This window comes from Lithobates pipiens, unplaced genomic scaffold (genome assembly GCF_037356315.1).
Source record: "Lithobates pipiens isolate NorthernLeopardFrog02 unplaced genomic scaffold, aLitPip1_a1.2 Scaffold_13, whole genome shotgun sequence".
NCBI classification, from domain to species: Eukaryota; Metazoa; Chordata; class Amphibia; order Anura; family Ranidae; genus Lithobates; species Lithobates pipiens.
This window is the reverse complement of record NW_027507718.1, coordinates 96,967,706-96,993,716: the sequence shown is the minus strand read 5'-3', so window position 1 is coordinate 96,993,716 and position 26,011 is coordinate 96,967,706. Positions and strand designations below refer to the sequence as shown.

General features: G+C 44.1%; 1 protein-coding gene across 1 annotated transcript in view; it reads left to right on the top strand.

The window, feature by feature from the left end:
- Window positions 1-20,706, top strand: part of LOC143975853 (uncharacterized) — a 38,119-nt gene extending 17,413 nt beyond the window's left edge. The window contains exons 2-3 of the mRNA XM_077478412.1: window positions 11,159-13,116; window positions 20,479-20,706. Coding sequence (XP_077334538.1) covers window positions 12,085-13,116; window positions 20,479-20,706 — 1,260 coding nt within the window. The 5' untranslated portion in view covers window positions 11,159-12,084. The remainder of the gene's footprint in view (window positions 1-11,158; window positions 13,117-20,478) is intronic.
- The last annotated feature ends 5,305 nt before the right edge of the window (window positions 20,707-26,011 follow it).

The window sequence follows — 26,011 nt, the reverse complement described above, 5'->3', positions numbered from 1 at the left end:
ATCCTTACATCAGAGGACAGGAATCACTGCTGAAGAATCAGAAGACAGGGATAACCTCGGGCAGGCCCCTTGGCAGAGCTCCTTTCCCATCCTTGCACTGTATACAGCTCCTCCCCCCTACACTACACAGGGCAGGGCTGAAATTCCATTCCTTTACACACAGTCTGTCAGCCACAATCTTCCATGGGTGTATCTAGCTTTTATGTTGCCATTCTGACCTGTGAAATTCTCTGGTCGAAACGGCAGTGCAGTTGCAGTAGTATATACCCTGTTCAGATTGTGGCTAACTGGCTGTGTTGTAAAGGAATGTTATTTCAGCCCTGCAGAGGAGGAGCAGTATAGAGTGCTGTAATGGGAAAGGAGCTCAGTAGCTGGGCATAGCATGCAGGGTGGAGGGGGTAGTCAAGGGTCTTGGAGGGGTGCAACTTAGATCTGGGGGGGGGAGGGTAAAGCCTGAAGATTTCACTGTCAGTGTTGGCAGGTGTGGGGGGAGGCCACCTTTCGGGCGTGTGTGTCTTTTCCACAGTTGTCAGGGAAGTGGGGTAAGCAGTCATCCCCTGATTGGGGGGACAGAGAATCCCAGCTGGTGACTAGGAGACACTGAGCAGTGTCTTATCTCCCCAGTGACATTGGTTTTATCATGGCTACAGGACAGCACTCTCCTCCTCTTACCTCGCTGAGCTTGGTTACCATTCCATTTGCCAGCACACAGCACAGACTCTTCCCCATCCTGGGCTGTCTCACGACGTGCTCCTCTCCATTCAGGAAATGTCTCACAGCTTCTCCCCAGGCAATGAGAATGAAGGGGTGTGGACTGTGGAAGGCAAAGTGGAATCCCAGTACTGGAGCGTGGCTGTGGGGCTCTAGGACAGATCGGATCTAGACTTCGTGAAAGGTATGATAATATGACAGGGAGGCTGCATGGACTTCCTGGAGCTAGCTGTGGGGGTGGGATTGTGACCCCTGAAGACCCCTTATGCTATGCCCATGTGTCTGTATATTAAAAGTCAGTAGCTTCTTTGATAGTCCTAATTGACTTGGTTAAAGTGGTGGTAAACCCTTTACTACAGGTAAGCCTAAAATAACGCTTACCTGTAGCTACCCCGGATATCTACTAAACCTGCACGGTTTAGGGGCTATCCCCTGTATCAGCATGTGCCGACGTCATCGGCACATGCACACTGAAGCAATGGCATGTTCGTGCCATTGTTTCAGCTAGTGTGCCTTCACTAGTGGCTCCCCGGGAGTGACATCATCGAGTCTCCGGCCATTCACAGCGCTGGAGCCCGCAATACCTGGAAGTAACTCCAGGAGCGATGTCGCCAGCCAGAGCGGGGTACGGGAACCGTTACAGGGTCTAAGGTGAGTATTTCATAATGAGCTAGTATGCTATGCATACAAGCTCATTATGCCTTTGTCTTGCAGGTTTTTGTTTCCTTTTGTGGATTTACAACCACTTTAAGGCTAAATTATCTTGGATAATGATTAACGAAAGACTTTCATCTATCTTGAATGATAAAATTATAGGATTAAAAAAACTTGAGACCCATGGATCAAATATCTCACGGGGAGGGACCCTTTTGGCTCTTCAACATCTTGGGTAGCGTGGTGTGGTTAAACAGTTGCTTTTCCTTTTCTCTTTTCAACCCCTTTTGTCTTTTTGTTCCTTTTCCTATCTGAGGAAATTTATGTAACATGATACTTGTATATACTGTTTATTAAACGCAAATTTTCAAGGAAAAATATAATATAGGCATACCCCACTTTTAAGTACCCAATGGGGTTTATTTACTAAAGCTTAACAGTGCAAAATCAGGCTCACTTCTTCATAGAAACCAATGAGCTTCCATGTTTTATTACAAAAACTTAATTGAACAAGCTGGGGTTAGAAGCTCATTGGTTTCTATGAAGAAGTGAGCCTGATTTTGCACTTTTCAGCTTTAGTAAATAAACCCCATTGTGTACTTAAAAGTGGGGTATGCCTGTAAATGTAATTTTAGTGCAAAAACACACAATATAATACCCATTTTTGGTTAAAATATAAAAGGTGGCATTGAGTTAATAGATATCAAACATTTCATTGTGTTCCCCCTATGATATTACAAACAAAAATGATGCTGCCCAAAAATCACCATAGGTGACACTTTAAAAGCCTTTACAGCTCATCAGTTTAGAGTTGACTAGGAGCTCTTGTGCTAGAATTAATGTTCTTACTCTGACCTTTGCGGCGATATGTCACATGTGTGGTGCGACTGAGGTTTACATAAGCGCGCACACCCTGGGCTTGCATTTGCACATGTGTGCAGGGCAACAACAATTTTTAAAATATATTTTGATATATTTTATTATAATTGTATTTATTTATTCTTAATAAACCCCATGTGATAGCTTTGGGCAGGTGAAAGGTACTCTTCATAGAGACATTAGACCCCAATTTCTCCCCTGCCCTTCATGCCATCTAACCAAGCATAGGTGGGTTTGGTTAGATGTTTCCCCTGGCTGTACTGGCCTGGAATAGGTGCATCTGAAACCAGAAGTAAAGTTGTTTCCCATTTCATTGTTTACATGTGAGTTTACCTGTGTCTCACAGCGCTCTCCCTCCCCTAGCCAGCGGTTGTGTTCCCGGTAAGAGTGGGAAAACCCGGGAACCAAGGGAAGAGGGGGGACCAACGGCAGGAGAGAATGCACCGTGCTGAAGAAGAGCAGTGATTTCAAATCCCTGGACTGCTATGCCGGCTGCATGGGCAATAACAGCACATCACTCATGGAGGTAACTACAGCAAGGACTGGGTGGTGCTGGGGGGGGGGGGGGTGTAGGGTGTTATTTCACCTTTTTATTTTTCTGAATACCCTTTAACTTTTTTTTTTCTTTTTAGTAATCGTTTATGTATTAGGTTGTGATATGTGTTGTGTTTCATAGCTTTTCCCTTTGTAGTACATAGAGCATTAAACCTTTTTTGTTTTACATTTTTTTGCATTTCACAAAAATATGGTAACACTGCATGTGAACCATATTTTGTTTTATTTTATCCTGTTATGGACAACTATCATTGTTAGCATAGGAATTGTTGTGTATATAATATCAGTACTATAACATTTCTCTCCATCACCAATCTGCTTTCAACTTATTGGAACTGGGTTTAAACATAATTAATGATACAAGATGCGGGAACACCCTTCAGAGATAGGGATGAGGTTTGGGTTTACCACTTCCACAGGTTTGCATCGACTGTGAATCCTTGGAATTTGGGAATTTGCAAATCACAAACTTTTGTCCACAAAAGACAATAATTTGAAGGAATAGATAACCCAGTCCTCTTTCTATAAAAGGGTGGGCTCACATGGTGTCAGTGGAAGAAGAGCTGCCAATTTCCCCTTGGCAGTGCCCAGTCTTTTTTAACAATAGCTTGCCTAGTACTGTAGCTATACACATGCCCAGAGTTGAATAACACAATTCACCCCTTATGGGCTGCAATAGGGTTGTAAAGTTCAGATTTGCAAAACCATTCACAAACTGAAACCGGGCAAATTCACTCATCCCTATTCAGGAAGTATACTTCCAGTGACTGTGAGGTTCTGTCTGGATTCTGTTTGCCACGGGATACAGAAAATTCAGATAAAGCAAAACTGATTTTAGCACAATAGCAGTGTTTCCTGGATATCAATAATAACTCACTTTGTTGTCTTAATTGTTCTCTAATAACTGGTTTTATGAGAAATATATCACAACTAACCCAAAAAGTATTTGACAACACTTTTCTCAAACTTACACTAGTAATCCAAGATAATGACCGTTTAACAGTGTTACAAATAAGTACTTTTATACTTCCACCTCTAATGGGGTGAAGAATAAAGAACATTCCAGCTTTTGATGCCAGATGTCCCAGTTATTATCCTCAGCATCAGTTAATCTAGTTCAATCTAGTGGAAAAAAAGTCCCTAAAGTACGTTGATCAATTATTAGCTGCAAATTCATCATTCACGGTGTCTTGTCTTCAGGTGCTCACTCAACAGGTGATTTGTCACCAGTGGAAGGTTTTGATGTATTTCTTGAGTAATGCATTCTTTGAAGGAAATTAGGTTCCACTATGCTCCATTTACACTGAGCAACTTGTCCCAAAAATTTGGATTAACAAAGAATCTGTTCATTTAATCATGGACTATTGTTCCCCTGTTAGGGGAGCTTTTCTTATCTAGATCTGTGAAGAAGGATTCTCCATGCACTGTTTGAGCACATATAAATGATAGTCAGCTTTGGTTATACCCTGATTCTCAGCTCTACAACCTACAACTTGTGCGTTAGAAAAATATCACGTGATATGTGCTAACTGTTGTAATATGCATACTTACCATGGAAAAATCCATAACTTCTTTAACATTTATAAAAGTGCAGTGGTAGCGAAATGTCTTAAATTTTGGACAAAAATTTCATCAGAGAAAACATCAGACATAACAAGTTAAAAACAGAGGATGCATTATTCAAATGAACCACCATGACCAGCTAAGCCATTGGCTCAGACCTCAATGAAAGTTGTCCATTTCTATTTCTTAGGTGAATACCGTATTTTTCGGACTATAAGGCGCACCGGATTATAAGGCGCACTAGCAACGACCGGCTGATAAAATGGATATTTCCATATATAAGGCGCATCGGACTATAAGGCGCACGGTCGATTTTGTGAGAAAATTTAGGCTTTTACGTGCGCCTTATAGTCCGAAGGTTTACGTCAAGAGACCGGGTGGCTTTTTCCACGAATCTCCATCCCTATTGATCTGTGACTCCATGCGCGCCCATCTGACAGATACTGTTAAAGCCCAAGTGAAGAAAACTAATTCGGTGCTTGCCATCATTCCGGGTGCATTAACCAAAGAACTCCAGCGATGTCAACAGGTCATATATAAGGCGCACCGGATTATAAGGCGCACGGTCGATTTTGTGAGAAAATTTAGGCTTTTACGTGCGCCTTATAGTCCGAAAAATACAGTAAATGAAAATGGTTAAAAGTCAGGTTCTAAAATAGAAAAAACAGCCTGAATATTCTCTGCAAGAAGTGTAGTATGGTTACCTGGCTGTCTTCTGTCCTTGAGCATTTGACACTTCCTAAAGTGTCAGATGCCGGTGTCTTCCACCAGGCACTGTGGTTTCTTCCTCCAACCCCTAAATCACAGTTGAATTCTGTAATTATATAAGGTCTGTAGAAAGGAACAATAACATCAATCATGAGAAACAGGTTTCTGAAACTACCATAACGGTGGAACAGACTAGGACACAAAGGCAGCCGGGGAGATGAGCATATAGTACTTCTTCTCTTGTAGGGAACTTATGGCTGCTTTATTTTGGAACAGGAGCACTTTATGGGTAAACACACACTTCTCACACACATTCTATGGAAGCAATAAACACCCATAGTTTGTGGGAGGAAAGGCCTACAATCAAATATTTACTTCAGCTTCTGGTGTGACATCACTGGAAAAAAGATTCATAAATCTAAATAAATCATCAGTTTCAGATTACATTTTTAGTGCATGACTGCATCACCTCTATAGAGTAGCATTTTATTGCAATAAAGGAGCACCCCACTTTGCAATTTATAGCAAAAAGATAATATGGTTAATTTACAAAAAAAAAAGAAATGGTTCACTTAGCTTTGTAAACAAGGTGAATGTGGTAAATTTAATCCAATCATGTGCAAGCAAAAATCCTGTTTTTTTTTTTAGATTTTTCCTGGACATGATTGGGTATTCAATTTGAATGTAACTGCGCTCTACTCACTAAGCTGAGTAAACAGTGAGATTGCAAAGAGAACATACACTTTGGTAGCGTGCACAGTCTGTAATCCTTTAATAAACCAACCACACTGTGTGCCAGTTTATTCAAGTCTGTCTTTTGGAAGGGGATGCTGTATAAAGGTAAAGAATCACATAGGTATTTTCATACCCATGTTAGGGTTAGGATTGGGTGGGTATGGTCACATATTTCCCATATGTTATTTTGCACTAAGTGGAAAATGTAAAGTGCCCACTTGCAATGGTGGTCAGTGGTAAAATGCCCCTTTACCTTGTTGATCTGTGATAAGGTGCTCCTTTACTATGGTGGTCTGTGGTTACGTGGCCCTCTACTATCATGGTCAGTTGTAAAGTATCCCTTACTTTGGTGGTCAGTGGCTGGTGTCAGTAGTTCCTTAGCTGACTGCTGATTCCAGGCTGTTTTTGCAGCAACTGATCTGCCAATACAAAATAGTCCATGGAGTAGAACTATAAGTTATAGTTGGCTTGCAGATAAATCCAATGGACTTATGCAGTCACAAATGGCAGCATTTTTTGGTCCACTTAGAGTAAGACCAGGGTCGTTTTTAAGGCAGGGCAAAAGGGGCAGCTGCCCTGGGCCCTGACATTGTTGAGTGGCTGCTTCATACCTGCCAACTATGCTGGTTTAAATTCTCTTGCCCCTTGAGGTTTTAGTCCTGTGCTGTGTCCCAGATGACTCACCTGGAGACCCTGTGTTTACATGTAAATTACTGGCATTCATATGTAAATAGAGGTGGCCAGCAGCATTGATATGTATATCATGCCCCCCTGAGATCATATTCACAGTAATCTCTAGCAACCAATCAACAAGCAGAAATCATGTGCTGTAACCTCTAGCAACTAACCAGTGAGCTATAATGTGTTCTGTAACCTCTAGCAACCAGTCAGTGAGTGATAATGATACACTAAAAACCTCTGGCAACCAATCGCAATAGCTACCTGATCTGATTCAGTAAACTGATTTTGAGTCTAGCTGCTATTTATTGTATGTCTCAGAGCAGGTGGAGAGCAAAACTGCATGGGGAGGGGGCCCCTAAGAAAAGTTTGGCCCAGGGTCCAATCAATATTAAAGACGGCCCCTGAGTAAGACATGTGGCTCACTTATCACCATCTGCTGGAGCTCCCCTGTAGGTGGTGGTAGCAGGGTTCTGCTATTTCCACACACCACACCGCTAGCAGCTTCACCCCCAGTAAAAATACCCTGCAGGGGAGAGGAAGGCTAGCTCAGACTGACTTGAGATTGGGTGAAGTCCCACCCTAAAAGGAATACTAAACCCTTCTTACCTGCATAATGCTGGCGTGTTTCTGCAATACTGACAATTTTTGTCAACGGCACAGTGTGTCACCATGTTGCTGAGGACACAAATGTGTTTTTGACAATATGCCAAAGGATTGGCTGAAAGCCAAAAAGTGTTGCTGCCACTCTGCAAATAAAAACTAGTTAGTGACAGTAGCAGTGAGGCAAAACAAAACACACAAGTGTAATATAGTCATCCTGTATGTAGCTGTTTTGGAAAAATGCAGAAGGATCTGTAACAAATAGTGCATCCCTGTGTCCACAAAGCCCAGCAATAAACTGCATTTACATCCTTAATAGGGATGAGCTGAACTGTCCTGGGTTCAGTTTGAGCAGTTTTTGGGCAGTGAGGTCGTTGCTATCCCCGTCTCTTTTGTTATATTCCCAACCATATAAGTTAATGGTGCTGGTGATGTCTGTGGTTGCTAGGGGTGCTAGCAACCATTGACAGTGGGAAGCTACCATATAAAGAGGGGGTAGACATATGTGATGTTTGGCTTCCACTGGATGAGCAAAAGTTTGGCTATGTTCATATGAACGCCTTAACAGCCAAAGTTTAGCCTGCACCCAAAGACCCAACTTGGTATATGCAGTGCAGTGTAGGTAGGAATGCAAAGAGCTGTACATTGGGGAAACAAAACAAGCTATTAACAAATGAGTGGTCCAACAAAAGATGACAAATTCTACAGAGTGAGAAGCAGCAGTCTTCCTAACACTTAAGGAAAAGTGGCATTCTTTTGAGAACAGTGGGGTACACAGTTCGCAAAAGGCACGAATGTGGCCTTCTATGTCAAAATGGAAAAACCATCCTTGAACAGGGGTGGGTGCCTTTGTCACCATATTTCTTGCACAAGTTTGAACATCTCAATTTGACAACAATTCATATCTATAGCCTTGTAATCTTGTAAATCAAGGAATTAACACCTATGCAGGCTTTTTAACACTGACAATGGTGTGATGTAACTAGGACAGGATGGCACCATACATTTCACACCTCTCATCCTGCTCTTGGGCAAGATGTGTACATTCAGCATTTGTACATTCCTTTGTGATTGGATCAAGGTGTTCTAAGGTGTGAATATAAATTCTGGCGTATCTTCTTGGCACTCTAGAAACTGAAGAAGTGTCTTGGTAAACTACAAAACATATTCAATATTACAGAAAAAGTCCAGCTGAATGTGATTTAGTATCTAGATATACCATGACCAGGATAAATGAGAACCTTCATAGTCACATTCACTGTTTTATAAATATACTGCTTAGTTTTCTTTAAAGTGGTTTTAAAGGCAGAAATTGTATTACTTTAATGCATTCTACGCATTCAGGGCAGAGCTGTGCCCTGTGTGTGAATTGACAATGGGGACACTCGGCAGGGGGGAAGAGCCAGGACCGCTGGCAATGGACCCAAAAAGAATAGGATCAAGGCTACTCTGTGCAAAACCATTCCATTGCACAGAGCAGGTAAGTATAACATGTTTGTTATTTTTCAAAAAATACAACTTTTATAATCACTTTAGTAATCGGCTTGATTTTCTAAAGCTGGAGAGTGAAAAATCTGATGCAGTTCTGCATAGAAACTATTCAACTTCCAGGTTTCTGTTGTCAAAGTTTAAAGGATAAGTTCACCTTTGGGAACATGTTACATGTTCCACCCAATTTTAGGTTGGAACATGTAACCTCCCAGTGCTGCAGCCGCTGCCCACTGCAACCCTCCCTGTGGCAGCAGTATGGGAATAAGTTCCCTATACTAGCTGCCACAGTTTGAAAAACAGTGTGGCCATGCGGGGCTCTGCCCTCCTGGCCATGTCATTCAGACACAGAGCTTCTGTGTGTCTGAATGAACTACAAGCCCCGACATTCTTAGTGGCTGCCAGGTTGTAGTTCTAAATGAACTACCACGGCACTGTGAAGCGCCATGGTATTTCATTGAGTCTTCCTGTCAGGGAGTATTGGCTTACCCATACAGGATGTATGGGCAAGTAGATAACACTGACAGTGTGCAGGAGACCTGCATGGCATCAGCGACTTGTGGATCCCTGGTGCAATGCTTTCCATGCTCCTGCAACAAAAAATAATAAAAGCACATTTTTTTGCAGGTGAAAAAAAATGTGCATTTATAATTTTTTTGGAAAATGGAAACGTATCCTTTAATTCAACGAGCTGCATTTAGAAGCTGATTGACTACCAAGCACAGCTGCACCAGAGTTTGCACTCTCCAGTTTTAGTAAATCAACCTCAATATGTATTATAAACAATTGCAATTTTTTTTATAATAAAATACATAATTTTTCACCTTTTTTACCTCCTAAGTTTCCTCGCAATGCTGCTGATCTCTGCTGCTGATCTCCTGGACCTCTTTGCAGCCAAGTCTCAGTGACAACTCAACAGCACAATTGGAACACTACATTTGTTTTTTAATGGAAGCTGCAGATTAAAAGAAAAATAAAGAAATAAATATATATATATATATATATATATATATATATATATATATATATATATATATATATATATATATATATACATATATATATATATACATATTTATTGACATTACATTATATGGAAACGCTTAAATGAGATTTTAGTAATTTACATATACTTTAGGCTCCATCCCAAATTATATATTAGGTTAAATGGCATCTGCATTACCAATACATGTTGATTTAACATTCACGATCACACATATTTCATTTATTGACTGGTGGCTGCAGCAATTGTACAAGTAACAGCAACTTGACCATCAGCATTAGTAGGTACCTGCAACTAATGGATTAGGCCCCTTTCACACGGGCGGCTGTTCTGCCGCAGTTTAGCATGTTTATTTTTTTCTGCGATATTCAAGGCTCCAAGGCACAGCGATCAGCTGCGTTTGTACAGTGCGATTAACTGCGTTTACGTGCGTTTTTGTGCGGTTGGGTTTTAACTGCAGTGTTATTCCCATAGCAACCCTTTTATTTATTTATGTTTTTGGTCTCTGGAATGTACCCATGATGCATTTTGGTCCTCTGTATTTCAAACCTGTTTCTTTGTTCTCTGGCTGAGTGTGTGTTTTGCAGGGAGAGGAGTGTTCAGTTTTGTGCCAGAGTTTTTTTTTGAAAAATGAATGCAAATATGGGTAGTTTGCTTGCAATGCTCATATTGCTGATGATGAGGATGAAGACGAGAAGAGCGATCCAGAGTAGGCGACGTCCTCTTCGTTACTGGGTCCATCCCTTAACGTCCCAGCGCCTATCGATCGGCTACTTTGCCCTCATGTTCAGTGAGCTGAGGACTCATGGGGAGGACGCCTGACCAGAACCACGACCAATATGCGAAGAAGCATTAGTCCAGAAGAATGTCTGTTACTTACTTTAAGGCAGGTTTTCCATATGTTGAACAAATGCTTAAATTCATGTACATGCAGGTTTAGCCAATATTGGCAATAGTGTTTATGTATAAATATATATATATAGATAAATCTGTGACCTAATCTATATCACAACAGTGATTTTTCGCACATTACTACCATTACCATTATTTTTTATCCTTGAAAACTATCTATCGTGCCTTGCAGAGTCAGTTTTTTTTTTATCCTTACCATATATTTATCATGTCCATATGTGATAGGGCCTAATTTGTGTGGAGGCGGATAACGTTTCTGTCCCAACAAAGAAAATGTTTACTATTTTCTGGTGTTTTATTTCTAGTGAAAATCGTGAATGTCTTTTTATGCAAATAGGAAACATCATAATATTTCAGTAGTTAATAATTATGTAGGTGAGCTCTGAACACAAAGGCAGAATTTTGCATTAACAAGCAAGGTACCACCAAATTATTTTTTTTATTAGACCCACCCACCACAAGGCTTCCTGTTTGGATGCCAGCACCTACTACCAGAGCCGAGGGATGTTTCATCTTTGGGCTGCGATGTGTTAAAAGTCAGCAGCTTATATAGGTGCTGATGTTTATTTGTTACCATGTAGAACTTCATATGTATATTGATTTATTTTTTATTTTTTTTATTTTACTATTTTTTATATTTTCTGAATTGTTATCAATTTTGTATTGCAGATACCTTGCCACTGGTGCCAGTTTCACCTCCCTCCATCATCAATTTCTGATGGGAATTTCCACCGTATCCACCATAGTGCACGATACCTGTCTTATTATATGGGAAGAACTGAAAACATCAGTTATGCCGGAACCAACATCCAGTCTGTGGGAGGAAATAGCGGAGGAATTTTGGGAGAAGACCAACTTCCTAAACTGCATTGGGGCGTTAGATGGGAAACACATCCGGCTCATCAAGCCTCCTGTCAGGAACGGTGTTGTTGCTGGGATCGCCTGCTGGTGTCACTGTTTATTTTGCCATCAAAGGTTGCAGTTCTGGTGGTCACCAGCGGGTGTCTCCCAGCAAACAGACATTCTAATAATCCAGCTGCACCTGAAGTGGTATGGCTTGGAAGTATATAAGCCCGCCCTTCACTGAGGCTCATTGCTTCAGAATCCTTCCTGCTAGCCTTGTCCCTGCCTGACCTGTTGCCTGAGACCTGTTCCTGATTTGCTTCCTGTCCTGGACTCTGTTCCCTATACCTGTGACTTGTCCCCTGATCCCTGCCTTGGCTCCGCTTCCTCCACCTGGCCTCCTGTTCCCCTTGTCTCTCATCCCTGCCTTGTTATATATGTGTTCCCTTTCCATGTATATAGTTAGTTAGTTAGTTAGTTTAGGGTTTTGGGGTTTGCTGTGTATTATTTGTGTTCTTGCTTGTTTATGGTTTGCTGTGTTTGTTTGGTTTGCAGGTGTGCCTTTTTCCTTAATAAATATTTATATTTTCACTTACCTTTCGAGCCTCATTCCTCAGTGCAGCCCATTGATCTGTTTATTCTGTGCTGGATGCCTGTGTTAGGCATCCCTTCCGTGACAGAATTCTGAAGCCATACTAACAGATCGGCTGCACTTGGGAATAGGATCTGGACACTTGCTATTGGCAAGAAAAATGCATCTGGATGATATCCTGTATCTTTCGCTTCTGGCAACAGATGACAGAGATTTTTGTCGTCAGACATTAGGTGAATACACTAGAGAGCAACTGCTGGAATGTATCCGTATAGCCCATGTTTTTGTTGATCAGGGCAGTTTTCTGTTTGAGGATGTGCAACCATTGATTTGGATCTGTACAGAGTTGGCTCTGTCTGATGCCTCTAGTGGAGGTGATGACTATACACCCCCTTTTAGTGCAGCTCAGGTAGAGTCTTTGGTGTGGCTGTTGGAAGATGACTCACCTTTTTTCTTTGAGCAATACTCAGCTTGTCCTAAACAGGTGCTTGCAGCATGTATTGATTCAGTGCAGTCTCTGGTCAGACAAACCGTGTGCAAACCAGATTTTGTGCAACCATTATTACAGGCCTGGTCAAGCTTGTTGTACTCAGCTTCTGTCAGCTCCCAACCACCCATTTCTGTGTCCAGATACCAGCCTGCTGGGATATCTTCCTCTCTATTACCCCCAACAACCACAATTTCTGACCCATACACCCTGCTACCAATGAAGTACCAGTACCCTGTTTCCTCCTGCTGTACCTACCCAGCCTTTAACCCCTCTGCTACTTCTCAGCTGCCTTCATCAGTTCCATTGAATCTCCCCTCAAGTTCTGCTCCCTCTGTTTTACCATCCTTCCACTCTTCGCTCTTACCAGCTGCATCCACTACCTACAGCCCTGTACCCACATACAAATCTTCAGTTGCTAAAACCAAAAAGAAACGGAAGTTTTTCCCAACCCATACCATTCTGTCATCCCCCACTTCTGCCTCCGCGCCTGATGTTCCAATGCCTGCTGTTCAGCCTGTTGTGCCAGTGTCTCTGCCTGCTGTCCAGCCTGCTGCCCCGGCCTACCAGCCTGACGCCTTCCAGCCTGCTGCCCCGGCCTACCAGCCTGACGCCTTCCAGCCTGCTGCCCCGGCCTACCAGCCTGACGCCTTCCAGCCTGCTGCCCCGGCCTTCCAGCCTGACGCCTTCCAGCCTGCTGCCCCGGCCTTCCAGCCTGACGCCTTCCAGCCTGCTGCCCCGGCCTTCCAGCCTGACGCCTTCCAGCCTGCTGCCCCGGCCTTCCAGCCTGACGCCTTCCAGCCTGCTGCCCCGGCCTTCCAGCCTGACGCCTTCCAGCCTGCTGCCCCGGCCTTCCAGCCTGACGCCTTCCAGCCTGCTGCCCCGGCCTTCCAGCCTGACGCCTTCCAGCCTGCTGCCCCGGCCTTCCAGCCTGACGCCTTCCAGCCTGCTGCCCCGGCCTTCCAGCCTGACGCCTTCCAGCCTGCTGCCCCGGCCTTCCAGCCTGACGCCTTCCAGCCTGCTGCCCCGGCCTTCCAGCCTGACGCCTTCCAGCCTGCTGCCCCGGCCTTCCAGCCTGACGCCTTCCAGCCTGCTGCCCCGGCCTTCCAGCCTGACGCCTTCCAGCCTGCTGCCCCGGCCTTCCAGCCTGACGCCTTCCAGCCTGCTGCCCCGGCCTTCCAGCCTGACGCCTTCCAGCCTGCTGCCCCGGCCTTCCAGCCTGACGCCTTCCAGCCTGCTGCCCCGGCCTTCCAGCCTGACGCCTTCCAGCCTGCTGCCCCGGCCTTCCAGCCTGACGCCTTCCAGCCTGCTGCCCCGGCCTTCCAGCCTGACGCCTTCCAGCCTGCTGCCCCGGCCTTCCAGCCTGACGCCTTCCAGCCTGCTGCCCCGGCCTTCCAGCCTGACGCCTTCCAGCCTGCTGCCCCGGCCTTCCAGCCTGACGCCTTCCAGCCTGCTGCCCCGGCCTTCCAGCCTGACGCCTTCCAGCCTGCTGCCCCGGCCTTCCAGCCTGACGCCTTCCAGCCTGCTGCCCCGGCCTTCCAGCCTGACGCCTTCCAGCCTGATGTCCCGGCCTTGCAGTCTGATGCCCTGCAGTCTGATGCCTTGCAGTCTGATGTCCCGGCCTTGCAGTCTGATGCCTTGCAGTCTGATGTCCCGGCCTTGCAGTCTGATGCCTTGCAGTCTGATGTCCCGGCCTTGCAGTCTGATGCCTTGCAGTCTGATGTCCCGGCCTTGCAGTCTGATGCCTTGCAGTCTGATGTCCCGGCCTTGCAGTCTGATGCCTTGCAGTCTGATGTCCCGGCCTTGCAGTCTGATGCCTTGCAGTCTGATGTCCCGGCCTTGCAGTCTGATGCCTTGCAGTCTGATGTCCCGGCCTTCCAGTCTGATGCCTTGCAGTCTGATGTCCCGGCCTTGCAGTCTGATGCCTTGCAGTCTGATGTCCCGGCCTTCCAGTCTGATGCCTTGCAGTCTGATGTCCCGGCCTTCCAGTCTGATGCCTTGCAGTCTGATGTCCCGGCCTTCCAGTCTGATGCCTTGCAGTCTGATGTCCCGGCCTTCCAGTCTGATGCCTTGCAGTCTGATGTCCCGGCCTTCCAGTCTGATGCCTTGCAGTCTGATGTCCCGGCCTTCCAGTCTGATGCCTTGCAGTCTGATGTCCCGGCCTTCCAGTCCGATGCCTTGCAGTCTGATGTCCCGGCCTTCCAGTCCGATGCCTTGCAGTCTGATGTCCCGGCCTTCCAGTCCGATGCCTTGCAGTCTGATGTCCCGGCCTTCCAGTCTGATGCCTTGCAGTCTGATGTCCCGGCCTTCCAGTCTGATGCCTTGCAGTCTGATGTCCCGGCCTTCCAGCCTGATGACCCGGAGCTCGCTGCCCAGCCTGATGACCCGGAGCTCGCTGCCAAGCCTAATGCCCAGGCTGATGACCCAGTGTTTGCTGCCCAGCCTGATGACCCGTTGCTTTCTACCAAGCCTACTGCCCAGCCTGATGACCCGGTGCTTGCTGCCAAGTCTACTGCCCAGCCTGATGACCCGGTGTTTACTGCCCAGCCTGATGATCCGATGCTTGCTGCCCAGCCTGATGATCCGATGCTTGCTGCCCAGCCTGATGATCCGATGCTTGCTGCCCAGCCTGATGATCCGATGCTTGCTGCCCAGCCTGATGATCCGATGCTTGCTGCCCAGCCTGATGACCCGATGCTTGCTGCCCAGCCTGATGACCCGATGCTTGCTGCCCAGCCTGATGACCCGATGCTTGCTGCCCAGCCTGATGACCCGATGCTTGCTGCCCAGCCTGATGACCCGATGCTTGCTGCCCAGCCTGATGACCCGATGCTTGCTGCCCAGCCTGATGACCCGATGCTTGCTGCCCAGCCTGATGACCCGATGCTTGCTGCCCAGCCTGATGACCCGATGCTTGCTGCCCAGCCTGATGACCCGATGCTTGCTGCCCAGCCTGATGACCCGATGCTTGCTGCCCAGCCTGATGACCCGATGCTTGCTGCCCAGCCTGATGACCCGATGCTTGCTGCCCAGCCTGATGACCCGATGCTTGCTGCCCAGCCTGATGACCCGATGCTTGCTGCCCAGCCTGATGACCCGATGCTTGCTGCCCAGCCTGATGACCCGATGCTTGCTGCCCAGCCCGATGACCCGAAGCACGTTGCCCAGCCTATTTTTATTTCCAGATCTAAACTTCCAGACCCTGGTGGTGGGATACACGTTCCATTGTCGGACTTGGGTGGCATGCCTCCCAGTTGGTTAAGAGACTCTGGCCGGAGAGCGCAAGGAAGTCCGCAGTCACAGGGGAGACTTTTCTGGACTTTTCCCCATTTACATGTACTGTCAGGTCAAGGGCAGAATGGAGTGTCCGGAGGCCACTCCTTAGGGGGGGGAACTGTCAGGAACGGTGTTGTTGCTGGGATCGCCTGCTGGTGTCACTGTTTATTTTGCCATCAAAGGTTGCAGTTCTGGTGGTCACCAGCGGGTGTCTCCCAGCAAACAGACATTCTAATAATCCAGCTGCACCTGAAGTGGTATGGCTTGGAAGTATATAAGCCCGCCCTTCACTGAGGCTCATTGCTTCAGAATCCTTCCTGCTAGCCTTGTCCCTGCCTGACCTGTTGCCTGAGACCTGTTCCTGATTTGCTTCCTGTCCTGGACTCTGTTCCCTATACCTGTGACTTGTCCCCTGATCCCTGCCTTGGCTCCGCTTCCTCCACCTGGCCTCCTGTTCCCCTTGTCTCTCATCCCTGCCTTGTTATATATGTGTTCCCTTTCCATGTATATAGTTAGTTAGTTAGTTAGTTTAGGGTTTTGGGGTTTGCTGTGTATTATTTGTGTTCTTGCTTGTTTATGGTTTGCTGTGTTTGTTTGGTTTGCAGGTGTGCCTTTTTCCTTAATAAATATTTATATTTTCACTTACCTTTCGAGCCTCATTCCTCAGTGCAGCCCATTGATCTGTTTATTCTGTGCTGGATGCCTGTGTTAGGCATCCCTTCCGTGACACCTCCAAAATCCGGTTCCCGCTTTTTCAACTACAAAAAATACTTTTCCATTGTGCTCCTAGGAATCAGCGATGCAAATATGATATTCATCGCTGTGGACGTTGGAGCGTATGGGAGTTCTGGAGATTCTAGAATTTTCAGAAATTCCATAATGGGCCGGCGGTTTCAATATGGCGAATTTCAGGTGCCACGGTCAAGGCCTCTCCCTGGCACTACTGGACCGGATCTTCCATTTGTAGTGCTCAGAGATGAGGCATTTGCCTTATCTACTCACCTGCTCAGACCCTGAGCGAATTTTTAACTATTGACTCAGCAGAGCTAGAAGAATGGTTGAGTGCTCATTTGGCATTTGCACTGCCAAATGGCGTGTTTTGATGACAGCCATGCATCTAGAAGTCAATCATGCCGTCAATGTGGTTCTGGCATGTTGTGTTCTCCACAATTTTTTGAGGGGTAAGGAGATCGTGGCCACCGAAACCCCTGTTTCTGAAGAACCCATGGGTCATGTTACTGGCACTCGTCCAAGTAATCAGGCCCTACAAGTCCGTGAACATTTCACAGATTACTTTCTGACTGAAGATGGACAGCTGCCATGGCAATATGACTATGTGTAAATTTGTTACCGGTGTTGCATGGACCTTACATGTCAAAGTTTTACTGTTCTTTATCACAGTTTTCAAGTTTTTGTGCCAGTTTTCACATTTGCCTTAAATAAAGTAGTCGACAATTTTCTACAATTTAAATTGTTTTTATTTCTATCTTTTGCTACGCACAGGGTCTAGAAAAAATAGACAAACCTTAGAAAACATTGAATGCTTGCAAGTATAGACAACTTTTTAATTCCTTTGGAATATATATATAAAAATATAGGGATGCATGTATATCTGTATTTCATCCGCAAACAGATGGATGAAATACGGACATATGTGTATGCATGTGTGAAAGGGGCCTTATACATTTTTTTAGACTTTAAAGATGGACACTGAGTGCAGTAAATAGTTCAGAAATATTTGGCTAGATGGAGAAAGTGCAAAATATGTCTCCATGTACACTGCACTGTGTAGATGGGGTTATCTCCCACTGGGCCAAGGCTCTCAACCTAAACAATGCTAGCACCCAATCAGAATGTTCAGGTATTGTGAGAGCAAGTGGGGCCAAGTAGCAACACATATAAGCTTGGGACAGTGGGAGATTCTTCTGTGCGTACAGTTCAGTGTAGATGGAGGAATCTGGGGTTGGTTGTAAACATTAGTGGCTTGGTTCACTGCCAAAATCTACGGGTGATCCTGAATGGGAAGATGAGGGTGAAGACACTGGGTGTGGCTGCACATGCATCCTTTGGTAACCAGGATTAGATGGGTAAGGTGTATACAGTGGTGGGGGTCCTGCATAAGGGTTAATGGCAGATGTTGTGTCATGGCACTGCTGACTGGGCATTGGTCTACTGAAAGAGCCACTAGGTGAATTAAAACCCATAGCCCATGGCTGAAATTTAGGATATGGGCGTTGCTCTTTGCAAGCGGACACGATATACGTTAAATAGGCATGTATATCACCCCTGACCTCAGTGCGCTTATCTGCAGGAATCTCCCTGATGACACAAAGCAACATTCTCAAGAACATAACATCTGGGTCTGAGATGTTGAAGAATTCTTCATCTTTGGCCTGGTTTTGTGATTGGTTTCTCATCTCTGCAATGATACGGTTGAAATATTCCTCAAAAGGTGTCTCTTGTTGAGTAAGGCGTGTTCGACGGGTGGTGGAAGTAGACCGGACTCTCCTATCTGGATTTGCCTGCAATAGTTAGAATATATAGATTATGCTTCTGATATTGAGGTCACACTTTAGTGAACAGCATATGATGATGATGCTTGTACAAATATTGAAGTCGTGTCTGAGCTTGCAGCACCTGTTTAGAATAGATCAGACACAGGTACTTGTTTTGCCGCAAAAAACTGATCTCACTGAAGACCTCCAAAGCCAGAAGTACAAGTGACACTTTGCGCAAAAATAAGCCGTTGTTGTTTCTCCAACATTTGTACCAACACCAGCTGCCCTTTCAAAATGTAAGTAATATGTTTTTTGTGGACAGAGATTGTGACATTTTTAAAATACATACCGCAGGTTCTTGAGTGGATGGATGATATTCTTGGGATGACACTGTCTCTGTGGTTTCTTGACTGGTGTCATCGTCTCCTGATGGTGATGGTGACGAACTTTCACGCCTTGCGCTTGCTCTCACAGGGACACTTGACACAGTTCTAGGTAACAATAACAACATTACACTTTAAAAACATGAATACGCCTATACTGGTTACAAATCGCTAAGTAAAATAAATGGATATACTATGCGCACATCTCGGTGGTGCGCCTCAAAATTGACAAAGCCTCTGCATGGGGGTTAGGCCTGCGACGAGTTGAGGGTGCTCCGCTTCTCTCCGCAGCCTTCTCTTCGTTGACTTCTTTTTTGTACCGGTCGCGCAGGGACCTCCAACGTGTATAAATCTCCTTTCCTGCAATATATAAAAACATAACACATGTTAGGGACAAAAGTCGAGACAGATCTGCCCCCTCCCACCCGGACAACACTATAGGGAAGACTCCAACCATTGGTTTCCCATTCAATTTAGTTTGTTTGCAGCATTGTTAGTGACACAGTGCTGTATTGCTATAAAATGGCCTGATCATTAGGGGGTTAGGGGTTATAATCTTCACTATGATGCATGTGTACCTTGCTGCATAGACACAACAAACCTTGCACTCACCTTGGTTATCCTGTTCAGTTGCAGACATCTCGTCCCAGTTCGGTGTGACATATTTGTAGACTTCCTCCCACTTTGCTCTCTTCAGCACTCGGTCAGCATATCCTGGGCATTCTGAGTCCCATAACTCTGGTCGGGCAGGCACCAGTGCTATAATGGCCTCATGTGAGATGTCTCTTGCCGCCATGCTGTCTTCTCCCCTTTCCTCTATCCCTCTCAACTTCCTGTGTCATTTCCCAGGTACACCTGCTGATTAGGATGTGCTTCCAGGTGTTTTTTTTTTCTTTCACGCTGCTAGCTGCAGTTGACACAAAAGACTGCGATTACCTGAGGTTATGTGCATATAGCTGCGCTACATCGCACCTGGACGCATACAATTCTATTTTTTCTATTCGCACCGAACTGCACGTAACGAAATCGCAGTTAAACGCTGCGTGTGAACAGGGCCATAGGAAAGCATTGTGTGCCTTTGGCTGCGGTGGAAAACTAGAAAATCCGCAGCTAAAAGCACCATTCTATCCGCCCGTGTGAAAGGGGCCTTACTTCTTGGTGAATACTGAAAGCATTATTTACACAGAGGGAATGAGCTTGATAGGTATGTATTAATTTTTAAAGGATAACTACACTCCACAAATGTACTTAGAGATTAGGTAAAAAATTGAAAGTTTTTAATAGGATAACGTTAAAACCATTATATACAAACACATTAAAAAACATTCAAGTGTTATTAACATGTTAAGACGCTGTGGATGTTTTCAGTACGGCTTGGGGGAATCAAGGGTGGGGCATAAAGGTGACCTAATCAGATAAAATAAAATTGAAAAAAATTATTTTTACAGTATGTCAGTGGGGTTCTAGCTAGCCGGTCCTCTATTGCTCCTTGGTATAAAAAAACAAACCAAAAACTTCTATAAATATTTTTAATCAATTTTCCTTTTTGTCATATACATATTAAAAATTTGAGCAGCTCAACATCGTCACACATGCTTTAGAGTTTTACTTTAAGTATAAGTAGGTGATTTCTATCTTCATGCAAATGAAAAAAAAAGTGGTTATTGCAAATGTCTCCTGCAATTGAATATTCAAAGCATTTCAGTACTCTCTGGTTGCTGTAAATTGCTGATACGCTTGACTAACAATCTTGTCAGTTTTGCATTTGCTTGTATCGTCCAGGCCTGCATATGTCAGCACCTAATGAAAATCCTCCAGTCTGTGACTTTGAATACATTTCAGGCTGCCCCCGTGAAAAAAGAGAGGCTCCTTTGCCTGTCAAATATCTATTTCTGTCTGTCTGCTTGCAGGTTCCTGATGCATTATTACTTAATACTGTGCAAGCAACCAAACCTATGCCAAATATTCTCAGAAAGCTTTCAGGCACGTCATATAGTGAACTCACGCAATGTACACAGGAGGATTCACTGACACCAACCGGGCATCTATCAACGTGGATTACTGACAGCAAAGAGGAGATTGCAGGAGTGCTGGTGGATGCAAGTTTAATGGAAGTCAAGCCATATTTAAAAGGCTAAGAGTATAAGGCACTGTCTCAGTGAACAACAAGTAACTTACAAAATGCTTTTCAGCAGACAATAGGAAATTAACTTTTAAGACTCTGCAGAATAAAGTATAATCTGCAGATTTTAAAGCTACAGTTCCATGGGTTTACTGTGTCAATCAGCTACATAAAAAACGAAAAAATAAAAATAAAACGAAAAAAATAACATTGGAGTTCAAAAATTGTTCAAATGTTTAAGTGTCGTTATAAAAATTAAATTATACTCACAAATACTGGTCCTTTGTGGGGTCTCTTAAGAGATATTTTTATAATTATTATTGTTGTTGTTGAAATGATTACCAGTATTCAGGGGTGGACTGGAAATCTTGGCCTTAGGGGCAATTACAACAAAGTGGTCCTTTCATAGTATAGGCAGATTTCGTAAAAATGCACAGTGCAAAAAATGCCATCATTGACTGGTGCGTGTGATGAACAGTGTATGGTTGTAAAGGACATGCATGTTTCTAAAAGACACCCCTATCCACATCCTTCAGCAATTCTTCCTTTATGTCTCTTGGCATTCAGATAAATAATAGCCGCAATAGAAGTTAGTGCTGGAAGACTTATCTTTGACAGATGCTTTGATCAAGTGGAAGCTTATAGCTATGTAATGCCCACTATGTGGCTCAGTATATTGTAATAGTACTGGCCCAGAGGGTAAATGTCCCCCTGTGTCTTCCATACAAATCCACCACACTGCCAAGTACTATTATTTTATCATTGATATATACAGTATATATATATATATATATATATATATATATATATATATACACTGTATATAAATATATAGTACAATATACAGTGGGGATGGAAAGTATTCAGACCCCTTAAATTTTTTACTCTTTGTTATATTGCAGCCATTTGCTAAAATCATTCAAGTTAATTTTTGTTTCCTCATTAATGTACACACAGCACCCCATATTCACAGAAAAACACAGAATTGTTGACATTTGTGCAGAGATATTAAAAAAGAAAAACTGAAATATCACATGGTCCTAAGTATTAAGACCCTTTGCTGTGACACTCATATATAAATGCTGTCCATTTCTTCTGATCATCCCTGAGATGGTTCTACACCTTCATTTAAGTCCAGCTGTGTTTGATTATACTGATTGGACTTGATTAGGAAAGCCACACACCTGTCTATATAAGACCTTACAGCTCACAGTGCATTTCAGAGCAAATAAGAATCATGAGGTCAAAGGAACTACCTGAAGATCTCAGAGACAGAATTGTGGCAAGGCACAGATCCGACCAAGGTTACAAAAAAAATTCTTATGTTCCTAAGAGCACAGTGACCTCCATAATCCTTAAAAGGAAGACGTTTGAGATGACCAGAACCCTTCCTAGAGCTGGCCGACCGGCCAAACTGAGCCATCGGGGCTACAGGGAGTTTCCTGGTGGGCCGATGGCTCAGTGGGACGGTCAGGTGCAGTCCTGGAGCTGCTCCTCTCTGACAGTGAGTGATCGCAATTTCACTCCTGTTAGGGGCAGCAGCTGCCGTCACTTGCTGGAGAGGGCATTAGGCTTTCTGCTCCCTCCAGCCTGCAGAGGGAGATAGACAGCTGGCAGACGTTCCATCCTCTCTCCTCTTATCACTTGTCACTTATCACATGATTGGAGAGAGGAACGAGAAGCTGCCTTCAAAACTGTGAGTACACGTGGGAGGGGGAGGAGAGGGGGGACACTCTGATGTAAGGGGAAGTGCTGATTGAGACACTCAAAATTAAAGTGGGCTGGTCATGATGAAGTCCAGGGCCAAATTTTTGTCCCAGTCCAGCCCTGAACTGAGCTATTGGGGGAGAAGAGCCTTGGTGAGAGAGGTAAAAGAGAACCCAAAGATCACTGTGCCTGAGCTCCAGAGATGCAGTCGGGAGATGGGAGAAAGTTGTAGAAAGTCAACAATCACTGCAGCTCTCCACCAGTGGGGCCTTTATGGCAGAGTGGCCCAACGGAAGCCTCTCCTCAGTGCAAGACACATGAAAGCCTGCATGGAGTTTGCTAAAAAAACACCTTAAGGATTCCAAGATGGTGAGAAAGATTCTTTGGTCTGATGAGACCAAGATAGAACTTTTTGGCCTTAATTCTAAGCGGTATGTGTGGAGAAAACCAGACACTGCTCATCACCTGTCCAATACAGTCCCAACAGTAAAGCATGGTGGTGGCAGCATCATGGTGTGGGGGTGTTTTTCAGCTGCAGGGACAGGATGACAGGTTGCAATTGAGGGAAAGATGAATGTGGCCAAGTACAGGGATATCTTGGACGAAAACCTTCTCCAGAGTGCTCAGGACCTCAGACTGGGCCGAAGGTTTACCTTCCAAAATACAATCACCCTAAGCACACAGCTAAAATAATGAAGGAGTGGCTCCACAACTCCGCGACTGTTCTTGAATGGCCCAGCCAGAGCTGTCCACCAACGTTTACCATCCAACCTGGCAGAAATGGAGAGGATCTGCAAGGAGGCATGGCAGAGGATCCCCAAATCCAGGTGTGAAAAACTTGTTATATCTTTCCCAAAAAGACTCATGGCTGTATTAGATCAAAAGGGTGCTTCTACTAAATACTAAGCAAAGGGTCTGAATACTTAGGACCATGTGATATTTCAGTTTTTCTTTTTTAATAAATTTGCAAAAATGTCAACAATTCTGTGTTTTTCTGTCTATATGGGGTGCTTTGTGTACATTAATCAGGAAAAATAATGAACTTAAATGCAATATAACAAACAGTGAATATTAGGCTTTTCCAAAAAAACTTTTTTATATTCGGTTGTATAGCCACTGTTTCTAAGAACTGCTTCACATCTGTGTTGCATGCAATTGACCAACTTCTGCCACCTGTGAACAGGTATTCCAGCCCAGGGCGATTGCACTACATTCCACAATTCCTCTGCATATCTTCGTTTTACCACAGGGACAGCATTTTTTATTGTCACCCCACAAGTTTTCCTTTGTGGTCCAGGGATTGGGCTGGCCACACCATAACTTTAATCTTGGTCTGGAACCAAGATGCTGCTTGTTTAGTGATGTGTTTCATTGTCTTCTTGAAACACCCATTTTAAGGGCATTTCCTCTTCAGCATAAGGCAACATGACCTCTTCAAGTATTTTAAAGTATTCAAACTTATCCATGATCCCTGGTATGCTATAATAGGCCCAACGCCATAGTATGAGAAACGTCTGCATATCATGATCCTTGCATCACCATGCTTCACTTTCTTCACAGACTATGGTTTGAATTCAGTGTTTGGGGGTTGTCTGACAAACTGTCTTGCGACCCCTATACCCAAAAAGAACAATCTTGCTTTGATCAGTCCACAAAATGTTGCGCCATTTCTCTTTAGGCCAGTCAATGTGTTCTTTGGCAAATTTTAACCAGTGCCAATGGCTGAGAGCACTGACCGGAGTTTTCTGGTGGGGGGGCTGCCCCACCCCCATCAGAACACAATAGAACAGCAGGGGAGATTGCTGTACTAACATTGGATTGCTAGTACAGTGGCTCCGACCGGAGCTGTCAGTTGTTTTTTCCTTCAACTAGTAGTGTATGCTATGATTTAGTTTATGTACTGTACAGTACATGCAAAGGTAGTAACAATGGTAGGCACATCAGTATTTTGAAGCAGATATACACAGCTCTTCACAGCCAGTCAGCTTTTCAATTTTGACAAAGCTTTGGCAGTGAGTGTTGCATTCAACTCGGGATCGCCACAAGCAGGTACCCTACGAGCAGTGAGAGCTTCACACACAGTCTGAGAAATGATTCAAAGTGTTTATATGCATTTTACATGCTTTTACAGATTTTCTGGATAAAGTGGTTTATTCCAAGGCACGATTTTTATCTATATCTGGTGAATGTAATCACTATAAGGAGCGGGACCCCATGAGGTGTGGTGATGGGATCTTTGAAATTACTTTGATCATCATTTCCTGGCCTATATTAGAGTTGTAATTAACTCTTTAGACTCACTGGACTGAAAGAAATTACATGACTTTGTGATGATGATTTACTTTTTTTTTAGCACTTTTCTATTTCAGTAGTATGGTTTTATAGTATATGATAATTATTATAATAGTGTGCTGTTTTTCCATTTTTGTTCTCTTTCCTTTTTGGCCTGATATTTTATTCAGATGTGTATTCAGCTTTTTACACGGAGTTCTGCATTTCCAGATTCATTTCCAGAAGTAATAAGAAAGCGTTACACGTATTCACTACTTGACATGTATCTACTTATAGGCAGAATGTCAGTGTCTGGTGATAGACAATCCATGCTTCCTTGCTGCCTCCCTACTCTAGGATTCTATGTTTATTAGCAGCCGCTATCTGTCTATACCAATTTTCATTCACACATGTGGACTAAGGGGAGCAATAGTGTACACAATTTATATGAGGCATAATCGCTCTTGATTTATACGTTTGGTCGTATACTATCAATATCCCCGATCTCATGTACCACCATTATAAACTGATTTGTGGTAAAGGAGTGCAAACCTCTTTCAAATATTAAATGATGTGTGTGTATTTCCCATTCAGGGGCATCTTTAAAGTGGTATTACACTCTCTCAAAGATACAAGATTTAAACAATATTCAAATGTAAATATCAATTAACAATAAAATGGGCACCAAGAGTATGCCCAAAAATCATTCTTACTGTCATTTTTCATTTATATTAGAAACGCTCATCCTCGATTTTAGCTGATGCTATAGTAACTTTGGTATTTCGCATCTGGTTTCTAATTGACTTCCACCCAACGTAGCATTTCCTCTCCATAATCCCGCACATGCACAGTAATAGGGGTATCCAAGCCTCTTTACAATATGGAAAAACTATAAGCAAGTATCGCGGGATGTCGGGGCTGACGTCGACACTAGGAGATGACGCAGCCCCAGCATAGACCTTGCATTTTTCCAGCAGGGTCTCTGCTTGCCAGAAAAATAGGACATACGGTGCATGCGCGCATGATGTCATTAGCGAGAAATATAAGAAAACACGCAAGGCAAGCAGGTAAGAGGACATTCATATAGCACAACTAGTTTAGAAACCTGCAATTGTCAATATAAATAAAAGTCATCTGAATGGGTATACAACCACTTTAACTTTCTGTTTTGACGCTGATAAACTAGATATTAATAGGAAATGAGAGCACAGGTATCAGTAAAGCCTGACAGAGTTTCAAACTTTTCCCCACTCTCTCTAGGACTGTAAAAAAAAAAAAAAAACATTTTGGCTGTTCCTGGACTTCAAGATAAATTAAGATCAGAGAGAAATAAATAAAATCTA